Below are 14,898 nucleotides of genomic sequence, written 5' to 3'. Positions count from 1 at the left end.
CCACCATCCAATTCCATCACTGGGCCCCGGGATCACCAACCCCTACCCACGGAGGGGCAAAACAACAACTGGCTGTTCCATACCATCACTCCCGGGTTCCCCAGCCAGAGCAGCGGTGGTGTACACTTAATCACCACAACCGTGGGTGGCGTCACGGACAATAAACTATCCCAACAATCAAACCCCTTTCACTCACGGGCGAGGAGCGCCGCTAGAGTCCCCGGGATCCGGCCCATCGCTCGAGCCACCGAGCAGCAGCAGTGCGCAGCAGCCGCGGCAACCGGACCCGAGCAGTGGGAGAGCGCGGTGTCCCCTCCTCCGCCCGCGACACTATTATGGTACTTTTGTAATTGTACATGCACCTTGCAGGATAATTCAGGGACTTTTTCTTTTAAGCCACCTTCTTCCTTCTGTTCTTATCCTCTATGCACGATTGCACTTTATTATAATTTTCAATAAAGTTATTTGGTTCAGCATCAACTCTTTGTCCTCCGGTGTCAAGGTTCCACCTCCCCGTCCACATGGCTAGGGGGCGGAGCCTTCTCTGGGGCCTCACTTCCGGAGTTTGGATGCTTTAAATTTTGTCATCTCTGGTGAACCAACGTCGGCTATAAGCTTAGCACTGCTTTGCCTGCGATTGCTGGTCCCTGGAAGTGTTTCCTGATCTGTCCTTCCCCTGTGCTCTGTCTGTGTTCCGTCCCACCTCCTTCCTTCCCACAATAGTCCCAGTCGTCCCCCCTTCTCCTACCTCTCTACTCGGTTGCTTCCTCTGGTACTAACCTCGGCCTGACCTCAACCCCACTTTTGCTCGTTCCTCCAGTCTTCTCTCTCACCGTACTGTGTATGACCTGGCCTGCCTGACCATCCCCTGCACGCCCCGTGGCTTCTGTATTCTGGCTGACTCTGCAGGGCAGTGCTCCAGCACACACTGTGTGTCCACCTCCATGCTGATTCAGCTCTGTGTAGTGTCTTTTCCTGCAGGGCTCCAGCTCCCCCTGGTGGTAGCCTGACATCCGGTTTCTTTATGGTTATCTCAGTTGCTGATAATCTGGTTGGGGGGTCTCTTTCCATCTTGATTACAATATTATTTAATTTTGGATGGAAAATAGGCATTTAATTGTTTAGATACTGTATAGAGGTATTATTTATGTGTACAGTATGTCAGTCTGGCCTAGCTACTACTGTATAGATACTGTATAGAGGTATTATTTATGGACTTTATAGTACCACTATTTCATAACTTTATGGCACTGTGTAATATATCCAACACAAACCAATTAAAGCTTATATTTCTGTAGTTCAGCAAATTAAAAGCCATGTTCCGACACTGGTTAGGGTTGATGTGGCCAAAGGGAACATCGCTAGGCTTTTCTTTTTTCGTTATTGAGCTAATTTTTGGCATAATATGTTACTGCAGAAAATGTCACCTGTGATGGCAAATAGCTACAGATTCCACGCATCAAAGTATGATTTATTTTTTATGTACAAGAAGAGACATCCCAAAAAAATTGGACAAAAAAACGCATTCTTAAAAATGTCTAATCAAACCCTGACTATACTTGAATGTTTCACCCATTGTATGTCATCACAAGACCCCTACAAATCTTGATCTGGCAAATCCTCGATAGGTGATTTTGACTGATGTATCAGTAAATCGTAAAACCTCTTGACTCTCTTCTGATCCTTACTCCTTCGTATAGTAGGGATGGTCATTCAACATTTATACTGTAGAACGGGAATTAAACCATCCTCTAAATCTACATTTGTCCACTAGAATCATAATTTTTGGCACAATGTGTAACCCACCACAACACACCATGTGCCATTTACATCATCCTCAAGGCTTCCTCCATCACCTTGGGTGGATGCAACTTCTACCTCCAACGTAACAATGCTCTTTTCCAAATTTGCCTCCAATAAAGTTCAGAAAGTTGAGTGACAATTAGGGATGATCAAATACCTCTAATATTCGGCTTCGCGAATATTTGCCGAATAGGTTGCCGCTATTCGACTATTCGCGAATATTCAATGAGCAATGTAATTCTATGGAAAACCCAAATAACAACTATTCAGAACTATTCGGGATTCCCATAGACTTACATTGAGCATCGAATATTCGCATAGCGGCGACCTATTCGTTGGATATTCGCAAAGCTGAATATTTGAGGTATTTGATCATCCCTAGTGACAATCTCTCTAGGAGCTAAAATACTGAACATTTTGGTTCAGACCAAACTGCACTTAGCCGGAAAAGCTATATTGTGAAAAATGGTATAGTCAGACAGATGGGGGATTTAAGGGTGCTTTACACGCTGCGACATCGCCACCGATATATCGTCGGGGTCACGTCGTTAGTGACGCACATCCGGCGCCGGTAGCAACATCACAGCGTGTGACACCAAGGAGCAACGATCGCAAAAATGACCAAAATCGGTGATCGTTGACACGTTGCTCCTTTCCACAATATCGTTGCTGCTGCAGGTACGATGTTGTTCGTCGTTCCTGCGGCACCACACATCGCTATGTGTGACACCGCAGGAACGACAAACATCTCCTTACCTGCATCCACCGGCAATGCGGAAGGAAGGAGGTGGGCGGGATGTTACGTCTCGCTCATTTCTGCCCCTCCGCTTCTGTTGGATGTCTGCCGTGTGACGACGCTGTGACGCTGCACAAACCGCCCCCTTAGAAAGGAGGTGGTTCGCCGGCCAGAGCGCAGGGAAGATAAGTCCGTGTGACGGGTGTAAGCAATGCTGTGCGGCATGGGCAGCAATTTGCCCATGTCGCACAACCGACGGGGGCAGGTATGCTCGCTAGCGATCTTGCTAGCGAGATCGCAGCATGTAAAGTACCCTTAAGGGTTAGCATCCAAAAAACTTGGCATTAAAAGCTAAATCTCTGCTGATTATATTAATTAATTAATTAAGTCATAAACAACAACATAGTAACTCATTGTGTTAAAAACATAAGCATTCCCCGTCCACTGGCCAAATTATCAACTCAACTCTTGATTCTACTACCGTAGTATGAACATGTACCAAAGTTCAGATCACGTATAGTGGATTGCATGGACATCTGCCTGGATCCATAAACTTCTCAATTCCAAACACAGAAAAAGCCAAGAGATAATCCTAAAATAATTAACATCAGATATGAGTGGACCTGAACTATAAATTCGGGGTTCATACCGAACACAGACTTTACAAAAAAATCATTGTTCTAGCTTGGGTGCTTTACGTATGTTGACCACTCGTGCGAGCATCGCTTGCTCGCGTACACTTGGTGAGCCACATGCAGTATTTGAATGCCTCGTACTGGGGGTAAAAACAGTGTTATTATCAGATAAAGTGGGCACCCCTCCAAAAAATTTGATAAACCCCCCTTTCCCTCCTCTCGAAATGCTCTCTTTATGGCTGGATGTATGTGGGCAGAAAGCCGAGCTGCCCAATCAGTGATTTCCAATGAGGTTCGGGTCAAGTCCAGGTCTAGAAGAGAACCTTATCTAAAATCCAGAAAAACCTGCAGAATCCGAACTCCCGTGGGTGGACTCATTTCTAATAATCATTTCTTCCATCATGGATAAAATAAGGTATAAAAAAATACATGTCGGAGCCAATGTGCTGGCCTACATGTTTCGGCAGATTGAGCCTTCTTCTCGACCAACAACAAGTTTCTCGCCCCCTTTTGACCCTGTTCATGGGCTCTAATATTTTTGCTACTTTAACCATAATGGAATAAGCTTTGAAGGCAACCTGTCTGTAAGTGTTTAGTCTCTAATCCATGTTAGATCTCTGTAATGTTACTGATATCCATACCTTTGTTTTATAAGTCTCCATTTTCTAGAAATTACTCATATCATTTTTATAATGAGCCGCAAGTACAAGGAGGATATTTGGCCCTCTACTTACAGATCTGCAGCCTTTCTCCCTCTTTTTCCTCTCCCCTCCAGCCTCCTGTCACTGATTGACAGGACACTCTTCTCTGTGACCTGCTCCCCGCCCAAGATTTGGCACAAGAGCCGTAATATTTCATGGGCATAGCGACGACGGTAAGGTTATGATGATGTGACAAGAGCTGGACTATATATCTGCTCCTAGGAATGATGGCGCTTACGTGAAAAATCAGGTTGAGGTACAGGTCACAGAGAAGAGTTACCCGTCAGTCAATGACAGGAGGCCAGTTGTTGCTGGGAAGAGATGAAGACAGGCCAGAGAGCTGCAAGTGCCCACAACTTGTGGCCTATGTTCATTAAAAATTGCCAATGTATAACTAAAATGGAGACATGGACTTCTAAAACAAATTTCGGATGTTATCAACATTACAGGGACCTTAGATAGAGGACCTCAGTTTGGGGTCTAAAAACCTGCTGACATGTTCCCTTAAACTTTTATGGGAATATCTCTGGTTTGCTGGACTTTTTCTATGTTTGAACTTGGTTCTACTACTTTAAAACAACATGAAGATTTTTATTTTTTTCCTGGCTCGTTTACTTGTCAATAGAGATGACCAAACAAGAGGTTGGTGTTGAGTATTCATACCGAACAAAGACTTTACAAAAAAAACAGAGTTCGAATTTGGAGTTCGGGTGCTTTATGTATGCAAACTAGTCACGCGAGCATCGCTATGCTCGGGTACGCTCGGTGCTCAGTCCACTGAGAGCTGCTTGCAGTGTTTGATCAGCTTGCACTAACAACAGCATGATTGGATGTAGTGTACACCAAAAAGAAAAATGTAAAAACCCCGTCCACGCTACCCTGGCAGTGTTCTGTTTATGGCTGGCTGCTATCAGTCAAAGACCCGAACTGCCTAATTAATGACTTCCATTGGGATTCAAGTCCGAGTCCCAAACCAAACGTTTTCAAAAGTCTGGCTGAAGCCACCAATCCGAACTTCCAAGGCTCCACTCATCTGTACTTGCCAATGTTTACCCCTACAGGTTTAGATATATACAGATTGCAGGGAAGGTCAGGAGTCCATTTTATTGTGATCCAGAGAAAGCAGGCCAGGATAAACCTATGTTCACTTTATCAAGTCCTAAATCTTCAAGTTGTACGATCCCACTTACATAACATCATATTTAAAGCCAAATGTCCATTTTAAGCCAAGATCCTCTTTCCTCTGTTTAGACAATTATCCATATCCTTTATTTGGGTATATGGATGGAATACAAGCTGGTCTCAAATTTTGGACTCTACTATGTCCAATAATGAGCCACTACACAAAGCAAATCACACTCTACTTCATTTTAATTGGTAGTGTATAATGTTTTTTCACACCACTGGGTACAGCAATGGGATCCCTCACGATGAGCTTAAGCCAAGATCTTCTTTTTTGATACTTCTTGTTTAGACAAGTATCCATGTCCTCTATATGGCTATATGGATGGAATACCAACTGGTCTCAAATTCTGGACTCTATTATGTCCAATAATGAGCTACTACACAAAGTAAATTTAGTTTCACTTGATTTTAATTGTTAGTGTAATATGTTTTTCACACTATTAGGTACAGCAATGGGATCCTTCACAATGAGTTCAAGCCAAAATTCTCTTTTTTTATACTTTTGGCTTAGACAAGTATCCAAATCCTCTATTTGGGTATATGGATGGAATACAAGCTGGTCTCAAATTCTGTACTCTATTATGCCCAATAATGAGCCACTACACAAAGTAAATCTGACTCCACTTGATTTTAATTGGTAGTGTATAATGTTTTTTTCACACTCCTGGGTATCACAATGGGATCCCTCACGATGAGCTCAATGCCAAGAGACCTGATCCAGAGAAAGCAACTCCTAAATATCCAGGATGTATGATCCCACTTACATAACATCATATTTAAAGCCAGAGGATCATTTTAAGCCAAGATCCTCTTTTTTCCTGGTTTAGACAAGTATCCATATCCTCTATTTGGGGATATGGATGGAATACAAGTTGGTCTCAAATTCTGGACTCTATTATGTTGAATAATGAGCCACTACACAAAGTAAATCTCACTCCACTTGATTTTAATTGATAGTGTGTAATGTTATTTCACACTCCTGGGTACGGTAATGGGATCCCTCACGATGAGCTCAAGCCAAGTTCCTCTTTTTTGATACTTCTGGCTTAGACAAGTATCCATATCTTCTATTTGGGTATATGGATGGAATACAAGTTGGTCTCAAATTCTGGACTCTGTTATGCCCAATAATGAGCCACTACACAAAGTAAATCTCATTCCACTTGATTTTAATTGGTAGTGTATAATGTTTTTTCACACTCCTGGGTACGGCAATGGGAAATCTCATGATGCGCTCAACACCAAGAGACCTGTTCTGTGATAAGTAGTTTTCCAGACTGTACTAAACCTGTAAATTGCAACTGATTTCTAGTCAGATACCTTTAAGATGAGGCTGGAACATCTTCATCATGCACAACTATAGAAATCTTTAAGAAAACATTGAGTAGCATACACAAACAATTCTAAGAATTAAAATAACTATAAGTGCAGTCAAATAAGAAAATGCAAAATAAAAAGTATTGAAATAAAAAAAACAACAGATAAAAACAGTTGCTGCGAAATATCATATATAAAGTATTGTAGGATCATTTACATTACAGTCATGGAGATTCTAAAACTCAAAAAGACTGAATGTCTGACATTATAACCATATCCAAAAATGATATACGGTACATACATACAAATAAATAAATAAATAACAAAATAAAGCATATTTTTTTTTTAGATAAGAATAAAATACATTAAATATAAAAAATAAACAATTTAAAACATTTTAAGACAATATTATTATTATTATTATTATTATTAATAATAATAATAATAATAATAATAATAATAATAATAATAATAATAATAAAAAACCATTTCCAACATTTAAATTAAAGTTAATTAATTTAGAATAGTTTTTAGGAATAAAAATTAATTTAAAATGTTAGCAATTAAAAAAGGAAAACATATTTTTGTTTTACAGAGATTATACACCAAGGTAAATTTTAATTCCTACATGACTAAATTTTAGACATCTGCAATGATTTCACGTCTATTCAAAGACTTTTGAAGGCAGGTGGCAGTATCATGGTAGCTTAATTGAAGGTATAGTCTGACACCTGATGAAAGATAAGGCCACCTCCTATAATTTGCTCTACGCCATGGAACCTGCGCCTTATAATTATGTGTTATTCACCGTGAAAATCCACCCATTGTTTATAAAATCCATGCAATGGTGACATTTTTAGTGTCTCTAATTTCTGGTACCTTCTTGGGGTTAACCTATAATCTTGGGGGTGTGGCGGTGCACCTAGTGGGTAGATATCCCTGTATTTAGAATATCTCTTGACCTTTGTATACTTACTGGAAGTCCTTGAAGGCTTTCGGGATCCATATTTGAAACCAAAATGCAAAAGTATCCCCTCCTTAGGAGAGAGTCATCGAATCGCCTCAACTGGGAATTCAGCGTATGTCATCCTCTTGGTTTTGAAAGATACAGAACCCATGAAACACAATCCATCGTGAGATGAAACAGGATCTGCAGAGTTTCAGCTTGCTTTGGGACGTGGTGACAGTCAATGGCCGGTTTATAGTAGATAGGATGTGTGGTGTAACTGATCACCGGTAGATCCTTTCTTCTCTGCAGGTTCAGTATAAATCTGGGCACTGTTTTCTCTCATTGCCTTGGCACCTAATCTTCCCAGTAAAAGATGTCTCCATAGAGACACTGAGAACATGAAGAAGCTCTGCTCCCAGGTGGACACGGGAGGGGAAGAAAAGACTCTTACCTTGAAAGTAATTATACTGGAGAAAGGAAAGAGTCTCACCATCGACGTGACATTTCAGGTTCTAAATCTCCTAAAACAATGTAAATAGACTCCCAACCAAAGCCTATCCACGTCACTGATGGACTCTAAGCTTGAGCAAAGAATTATCCATCACATCACAGGGTGAATCACTAGAATATAGATTTGGTTGTGAGATTATTTGTAACTACCAATGTAGTAAAGCTGAGTTTGTGGTCTGTATATGTTTTATTTCACATCTATCTATCTCTATCATCTAACTCATAGCTATCAAGAGCAGCGGTGCACAACCTTTTCTGGTCAGTGGACCACATTGTCATATTGTCATGTGTGCCGCCCCCGTGTCAGCAGCCGGGCTGCTCGGATCCGGATCCGCGGTGGCTCGAGGGGCGTCCGGACCCGGGGGTCGTGCGGCCATTCGAATAAAGGAGGTATTGACAGGGGATTGTGTATTTAAAGTTCGTGACACCACCCGTGGTGTGTGGTAAGGTGGAGTACCACCGCTGCAGCTGGGAGTACCCAGTGGTGATGTTGTGGGCAGCCAGGTGTTTAACTCCTCCACAAGTAGGGGGGATACCCCGGGACTCAGTGATGGGAGACAGGGAGGTGCCGTTGGGGAGATAAGGGTCACTTGCATACCCACTCAGTCCAATAATGCTGACACCGACAACTGTAGTAAACCAAAGTCCTGACACCGCTGCCGCTGAGGGGGAGCACGCCTTGGTCCCGTTTCCATTGGTGTTGCCTGTTGATCTGTGACCTTTCCCTTGGCACCTTGTTTCTCTCTGGTTGGTCCCTGTAGCCTAAAACTAGTCGGGTCCTGCTCCACAGTATGGCTAACTGAGGGAGCTTGCTCTCAGGGTTCACGCTTGGGATTTCTTGGACCATATTTGTGGAAAGTCCTATCCCTCTCGTTGCGCTAGTACCCCGATTTTGGATCGGGTGGAGAGCGGATCTTGAAGGCTCCGTTCTCGTCGGGTAAATTGTCAGGTTGCCTGAAGCTACTCCCTAACCTATGGACCACGTACCCCGTCGTACCTTGGTCCCAGCCTGGTGATGGTACAAGGCCGCCGGCTGTCCTCCATGACAATGCCGTGCCCCTTGTCACGATCCCCTGCAATGGGGGGTCCAGCTCCTACCAGGCCTAGACCAACGTCTGCTACCTAGTAGTTCCAAGGAGCCCAGCTCCTGACCTCCTCTCTCCTTCACTTCCAACTCTACACTCTGTCTGACTCCAACTGACTGACTCTTGACACTCCTGACCTCCCCTTAACCAACCCCCCAAGTGGGCAACCTTATTCCACTCAGGCCATCCACTGGTGTGTCTGGTGGGTGTGGTGCAGAGTGTTCTTAGGATTTTGATTAGCTGGTCTTTGGCAACACCATTTGGTTAGGGACCTGTAACCAAGGAGGAGATGGATATTGCACAGAAGGGCAGATTGCACAATACCCTGTGACTACCTGATAGGCCAGGGCGTCACACATGCGGTGTTCAGCGTTGCACTCGTTGGATGTCACAACAGTGTCAGACTCTGTTCACACTGCAGAAACAGCCTGGGATCACTTAGTTGCACAGCCTTTATTTGGCATTGGCTGGTTCTGGCTTCACTGCTCTCCAGTACTGGCTTGTGATCATTTGCTGGGAGCCCAGGCTGCTGATCACCACCAGCTGCACTCACCGTTTATAAGCTTCTAGACACTGGGGCTGGGTGCCGGATATAGCTTTTTGCTTCCTGGTTCCTGTGGTTATCCAGTTGTATGGTGATCTGCAAGTTGTGGTTCTTCATGGTGTGTGAGTCCTCCAGTTGGGTATTTATTTCCTACCCCTTTTGGGTTACTCCTCAGGCTACATGCTGTCCCTCCTTTGTGTTTGAGTGTGGTGTGTACAAGTTTTCATTTACCTGTCTGTGATTATTTGTGGAGTTTTGGTTACTGGGTTTCTGGCCAGCTCCCTGGGTGGTGGGAAGTAGTATCAGGACTTGGACAGTAGACAGGGCCATGTTGGAGGCTCAAAGCAGGCTACCATCAAGTCTACCTTCGAGATAAGAGGCACAGAGGCCCCAGTTTCAGGGTCAGCCTAGGAGCCTCTGTTCCATCCGTACACCCCTGTGACACATATTGAAACAACTTCCAAGGGTGAAGACTAGGGGTGTTGGCGGCATTTCATAATTTCCTTAAAATAGCATAGATATAACTTCATGCTGAGGCAACCACCACTCTAACTCACATATGACTTTACAGAGTGCTAAAGAGGAGTTTAGGAACCCGAATCTCTCCATGTATGCGGGACTCAGACATGGGTACACAATGCTCTTTTCGTAATTGACCATCCCTGCTCCCGTGTTGTCTGCTACATCTTTTCACATGGAAACTAATATACACAGAAGGTTGAAAGTTCTAGAAAATGGAATGGAGGGCCACAGGTGGCCTCCGAGTTGCAGGTTGTGCACGCCTGACCTATAGAAATCATATCTATTGATCTCTCTATCTCCTATGCATAGTTTTCACTTATCCACCTGCTTCATGTTGATCTATCTGTATCTGTAAGGAGTTTCTGTCTTGGCATTTATCCCTTCTCATGCTCTATGGCTCATTAAGAACCTGCCATATGATTCATGTTGCCTGAATCCCAAGCAGCATCGACCAGTCTGGCACCAATATTGCAGCCACATATGTATTACAGTGAAACACTGCGGCGTATCAGAGAAAGCAGAGTTTGAAAAAACAACCGAGGACAATGTGTCATTAATGATTAGTCCAAGGCGGACCCCCATCAGTTTCTTCTCACTCCCTTAGGTTGACAGCTTTCTATGTATATCCATAGGGAGAGATCTGTAAGTCAAAGAGATTGAGGCAGAGGTGTAGCGCCCGGTCCGAGGGCAGCACCCCTGCACACCCCTGCTCTCATGCCTCGGCAGGCCCATGTGCCCCATTCCTGCTCCGGGGCCTGCCGAGGCCTCTTCCTACTTCCAGGCTACACGCAGGCATTATGGGAGTGCCAGAAGGGTGGGTTCTCGGCCATACCTCGTTTCTTAAAGGACCGCGTCCTATTACCAGGAAGTGACCCTTGAGGTCAGCTATCATCCTGAAGGTATTTAAGACATTTTTCCCTTAGGCTGCATTGCTCAGGCACCTCCCCTATCTGTAGTGTGTTGCTAGTTCTCAAGTCCCATACCTGTTACTATGTCTAGTCCTGCATCACTTGTCCTAGTACCAGTTGCCTGTACCTACTAATCGGTGTCTCTTCCTAGAGCCAGCTGCTAACACCACCTCTGTGCTGTCACATCTGAGTTACCACCTCCATGCAGCTACATCTGAGTTACCACCTCCGTGCAGCCACATCTGAGTCACCACTTCTGGACTACCACGTCTGAGCCACCACCTCCATGCTGCCATATCTGGGATACCACGTCCTGTTGCCTGTAATTCCTGGTCTGTGCCGTTACCTCTGTGCACATCCATACTGGACTTCAGAGACTGTCCTGTCGGATACGACTGGTCTTGGCAGTTGTGCGTTTAGGCCCCTGGGGCTGCGCCTGACAGTCCCTGCATAGGGGATTAGCTCAAGGTTAGCTCCTCCAGGAGAGTCTGGTGTACCGCCCAGTGGGTCCACTCCTGGATGCCCACCACTCCTCGGCGACCATAATAGGGGCTTCCTGAATGGCTATGTTTCTCTAAAATAACACAGCCAGACTCTGATAACCATGGTTCTGGCAGCATGATCCAGCTGTCAGGTTTACTTTTGACTTACTGGATAGCTATTTTTTCTTGGTAGTACTTAGGCGAGAGGATGATTAGTGTTTAATATGCGTTGCCTGCCAATAATGATGCTGAGCGTTATTCAAGAACCATGGTTTATTGATTCAACGCGTTTCGAAGCCACCTCACTTTTAAACAGTAAAGTGAGAAAACCAAGCTTATGCTTTTTCATTTTCCCGATGGCAGCTTTGAAACCCGTTGAATCAATAAACCACGGTTCAGAGGGTCACTTTAAGAAACAACATCATACTCAACCAGCGATACTCTGTTCTGCACTGATGAAGGGCAAACATCCAGAAACAGGTTGTTTGTAGATACCTTCCTGGATTGACATTTACTTTCCGTCAAGAGTCATTAAAGGGTCAGACATTATCATGTAGGGCAGCCACCATTCCGAAGTGTTACTTGTGAACATCTTGTAGTCTTATTATTGATTATTGGAGCACAGTACTTACTGAGCTATTTTGGATGTCCACACAGGACGGTTCAAAAGCACCATTAATGTTTCCTTGCTGAGGATACGAGGAAGGGAGATACTGGGTGACTGCCAGGTATTTGGACTTCTGTGTGCTTTTAGGACTCCCTGTTCCTGATCTTTGCTGCTGCCCATTGCTCAGTTGATTTACAGATAAAGGAATATCTGAAAAAGAAAAATGCTGAGTTAGTCTGCAACCAACTAATAAATATAATGATATAATACATAATAGATTACATAGAGATTTAGAAGAAACAAAATAAAGAAAGAAGGAAGAGAGAGAAAGAAAAGAGTGAGAAAAAGAAAAAAAAATGAATAAAGAGAGAGAGAAAAAAAAAGAGAAAGAGCAAAATAAAGGAGGCAAGAATGAAAGAGAGAAAGAAAGAAAGAAAGAAAGAAAGAAAGAAAGAAAGAAAGAAAGAAAGAAAGAGAAAGAAAGAAAGAAGGAAAGAAAGAACTGAACAGACAGAGAAAAAGAAAGAGAAAAAAGAGTAAGAGCAAGATAAAGGAAAGAAGAAAGAAAGAAAGAAAAAGAAAGAAAAAAGAACGAATGAAAGAGAAAAGAAGAGAGAGAAAGAAAGAGAAAGAAAGCTAGAAGGAAAGAAAGAAAGAAAGAAACAAAGAATGAGAAAGAAGGAAGAATTAGAGAGAGAAAGAAAGAAAGATTGAAGGAATGGAAGGAAGGAAAGAAGGAAGGAGAGAGAAAATTAAAGATAAAGGGAAAGAAATGAAGGAAAGAAGAGAGAAAGAAAGAAAAAAGAAAAAAAGAAATGAGAATGTTAGCAAAGAGATTATATAGATGAATTGTAGATAGATAGATAGATAGATGTAATGAATGAAGTTAATGGCTGCTGGTACTCAGGAACAGCCACTATAGAGTGTACAAGGCTATGATTTTACCACTTTACACACTGTTTACACTACCGTTCAAAAGTTTGGGGTCACACAGACAATTTTGTCTTTTCTATGAAAAATCCTACTTTTATTTATCAGATGAGTTGCATAATGAATAGAGAATATCGTCCAGACAGTGACGAGGTTAGAAATAATGATTTTTACATGAAATAATTTTATCTTCACACTTTGCTTTCGGCACAGAATGCTCCTTTGCAGCAATTCCAGCTTTGCAGACCTTTGGCATTCTAGCTGTTCATTTGCGGAGGTAATCTGGAGACATTTCGCCCCATGCTTCCCCCCTCTCACAAGTTGGATTGGCTTGATGGGCACTTTTTGCGCACCATACGGTCAAGCTGCTCCCACAACAGCTCTATGGGGTTGAGATCTGGTGACTGGGCTGGCCACTCCATTACAGGCAGAATACCAGCTGCTGGCTTCTTCCCTAAATAGTTCATGCATAATTTGGACATTGCTTTGGGTCATTGTCCTGTTGTAGGATGAAACTGGCTCCAATCAATCTCTGTCCACAGGGTATGGCATTGCAAAATGGAGTGATAGCCTTCCTTATTCAAAATCCCTTTTACCTTGTACAAATCTCCCACTTTACCTGCAACAAAGCAACCCCAGACCATCACATTACCTCCACCATGCTTGACAGATGGCGTCAGGCACTCTTCCAGCATCTTTTCAGTTGTTCTGCATCTCACAAATGTTCTTTTGTTTGATCCAAACACCTCAAACTTTGATTTCCAATCTTCCTCTGTCCAATGTCTGTGTTCTTTTGCTCATATTAATCTTTTCCTTTTATTAGCCAGTCTCAGATATGGCTTTTTCTTTGCCCCTCTGCCCTGAAGGCCAGCATCCTGGAGTTGCCTCTTCACTGTAGACGGTGACACTGGTGTTTTGTGGGTACTATGTAATGAAGCTGTCAGTTTAGGACCTGTGAGGCGTCGATTTCTCATACTAGAGCCTGTAATGTACTTGTCTTGTTGCTCAGTTGTGCAGCGCGGCCTCCCACTTCTCTTTCTACTCTGGTTAGAGCCTGTTTCTGCTCTCCTCTGAAGGGAGTAGTACACACCGTTGTAGGAAATCTTCAGTTTCTTGGCAATTTCTCGCATGGAATATCCTTCATTTCTAAGAACAAGAATAGACTGTCGAGTTTCACATGAAAGTTCTCTTTTTCTGGCCATTTTGAGAGTTTAATGGAACCAACAAATGTAATGCTCCAGATTCTCAACTAGCTCAAAGGAAGGTCAGTTTTACAGCTTCTCTAATCAGCAAAACTGATTTCAGCTGTGCTAACATACTTGCACAAGGGTTTTCAAGGGATTTTTAAACATCCATTAGCCTTCTAACACAGTTAGCAAACACCATGTACCATTAGAACACTGGAGTGGTGGTTGTTGGAAATGGGCCTCTATACACCTATGTAGATATTGCATTAAAAAACAGACGTTTGCAGCTAGCATAGTCATTTACCACATTAACAATGTATAGAGTGGATTTCTGTGTAATTTAATGTTAGCTTCATTGAAAAAAAAATGTGCTCTTCTTTCAAAAATAAGGAAATATCTAAGTGACCCTAAACTTTTGAACTGTAGTGTATATCCAGCCACCGCTGATCGGTGGGGGGCACCAGTTGTTGGACCGCCACTGATTTGACAGTGGTGATTTATTCAATGTTCTGGACAACCCCTTTAAGAAATAATAGATTGAAATATCTTTTAAAAAAGCTGCACTTGAGAACAAAAAGTATCTGTGCCTAGTTACCAGGTTTAGCAGTTTGCGGTATATAGACACTGAGATCTTCTACTTGTGAGTACCCTCCTGTTATATTTACCTTGTATACATACATCGTTATACTATATGAAACCGGTGGTTGTCTCTACTATATAAAACCGGTGGTTGTCCTTTAAGCCAGGGCAATTTTCTCTACCGTACAAACATGCTTTGTATACATTCTTCTGTCCCT

General features: G+C 43.0%; 1 protein-coding gene across 1 annotated transcript in view; it reads right to left on the bottom strand.

Annotated features, from left to right (window-relative positions):
- ANO2 (anoctamin 2) overlaps window positions 1–14,898 on the bottom strand; it is a 318,321-nt gene that overhangs the window by 289,694 nt on the left and 13,729 nt on the right. Inside the window, exon 2 of the mRNA XM_075342181.1 lies at window positions 12,010–12,194. Coding sequence (XP_075198296.1) covers window positions 12,010–12,194 — 185 coding nt within the window. The remainder of the gene's footprint in view (window positions 1–12,009; window positions 12,195–14,898) is intronic.

The sequence above is a fragment of the Anomaloglossus baeobatrachus genome, chromosome 4 (genome assembly GCF_048569485.1).
Source record: "Anomaloglossus baeobatrachus isolate aAnoBae1 chromosome 4, aAnoBae1.hap1, whole genome shotgun sequence".
Classification (NCBI taxonomy): domain Eukaryota; kingdom Metazoa; phylum Chordata; class Amphibia; order Anura; family Aromobatidae; genus Anomaloglossus; species Anomaloglossus baeobatrachus.
Note: the sequence above shows the minus strand (reverse complement) of the source record. Positions and strands in the feature narration are given on the sequence as shown.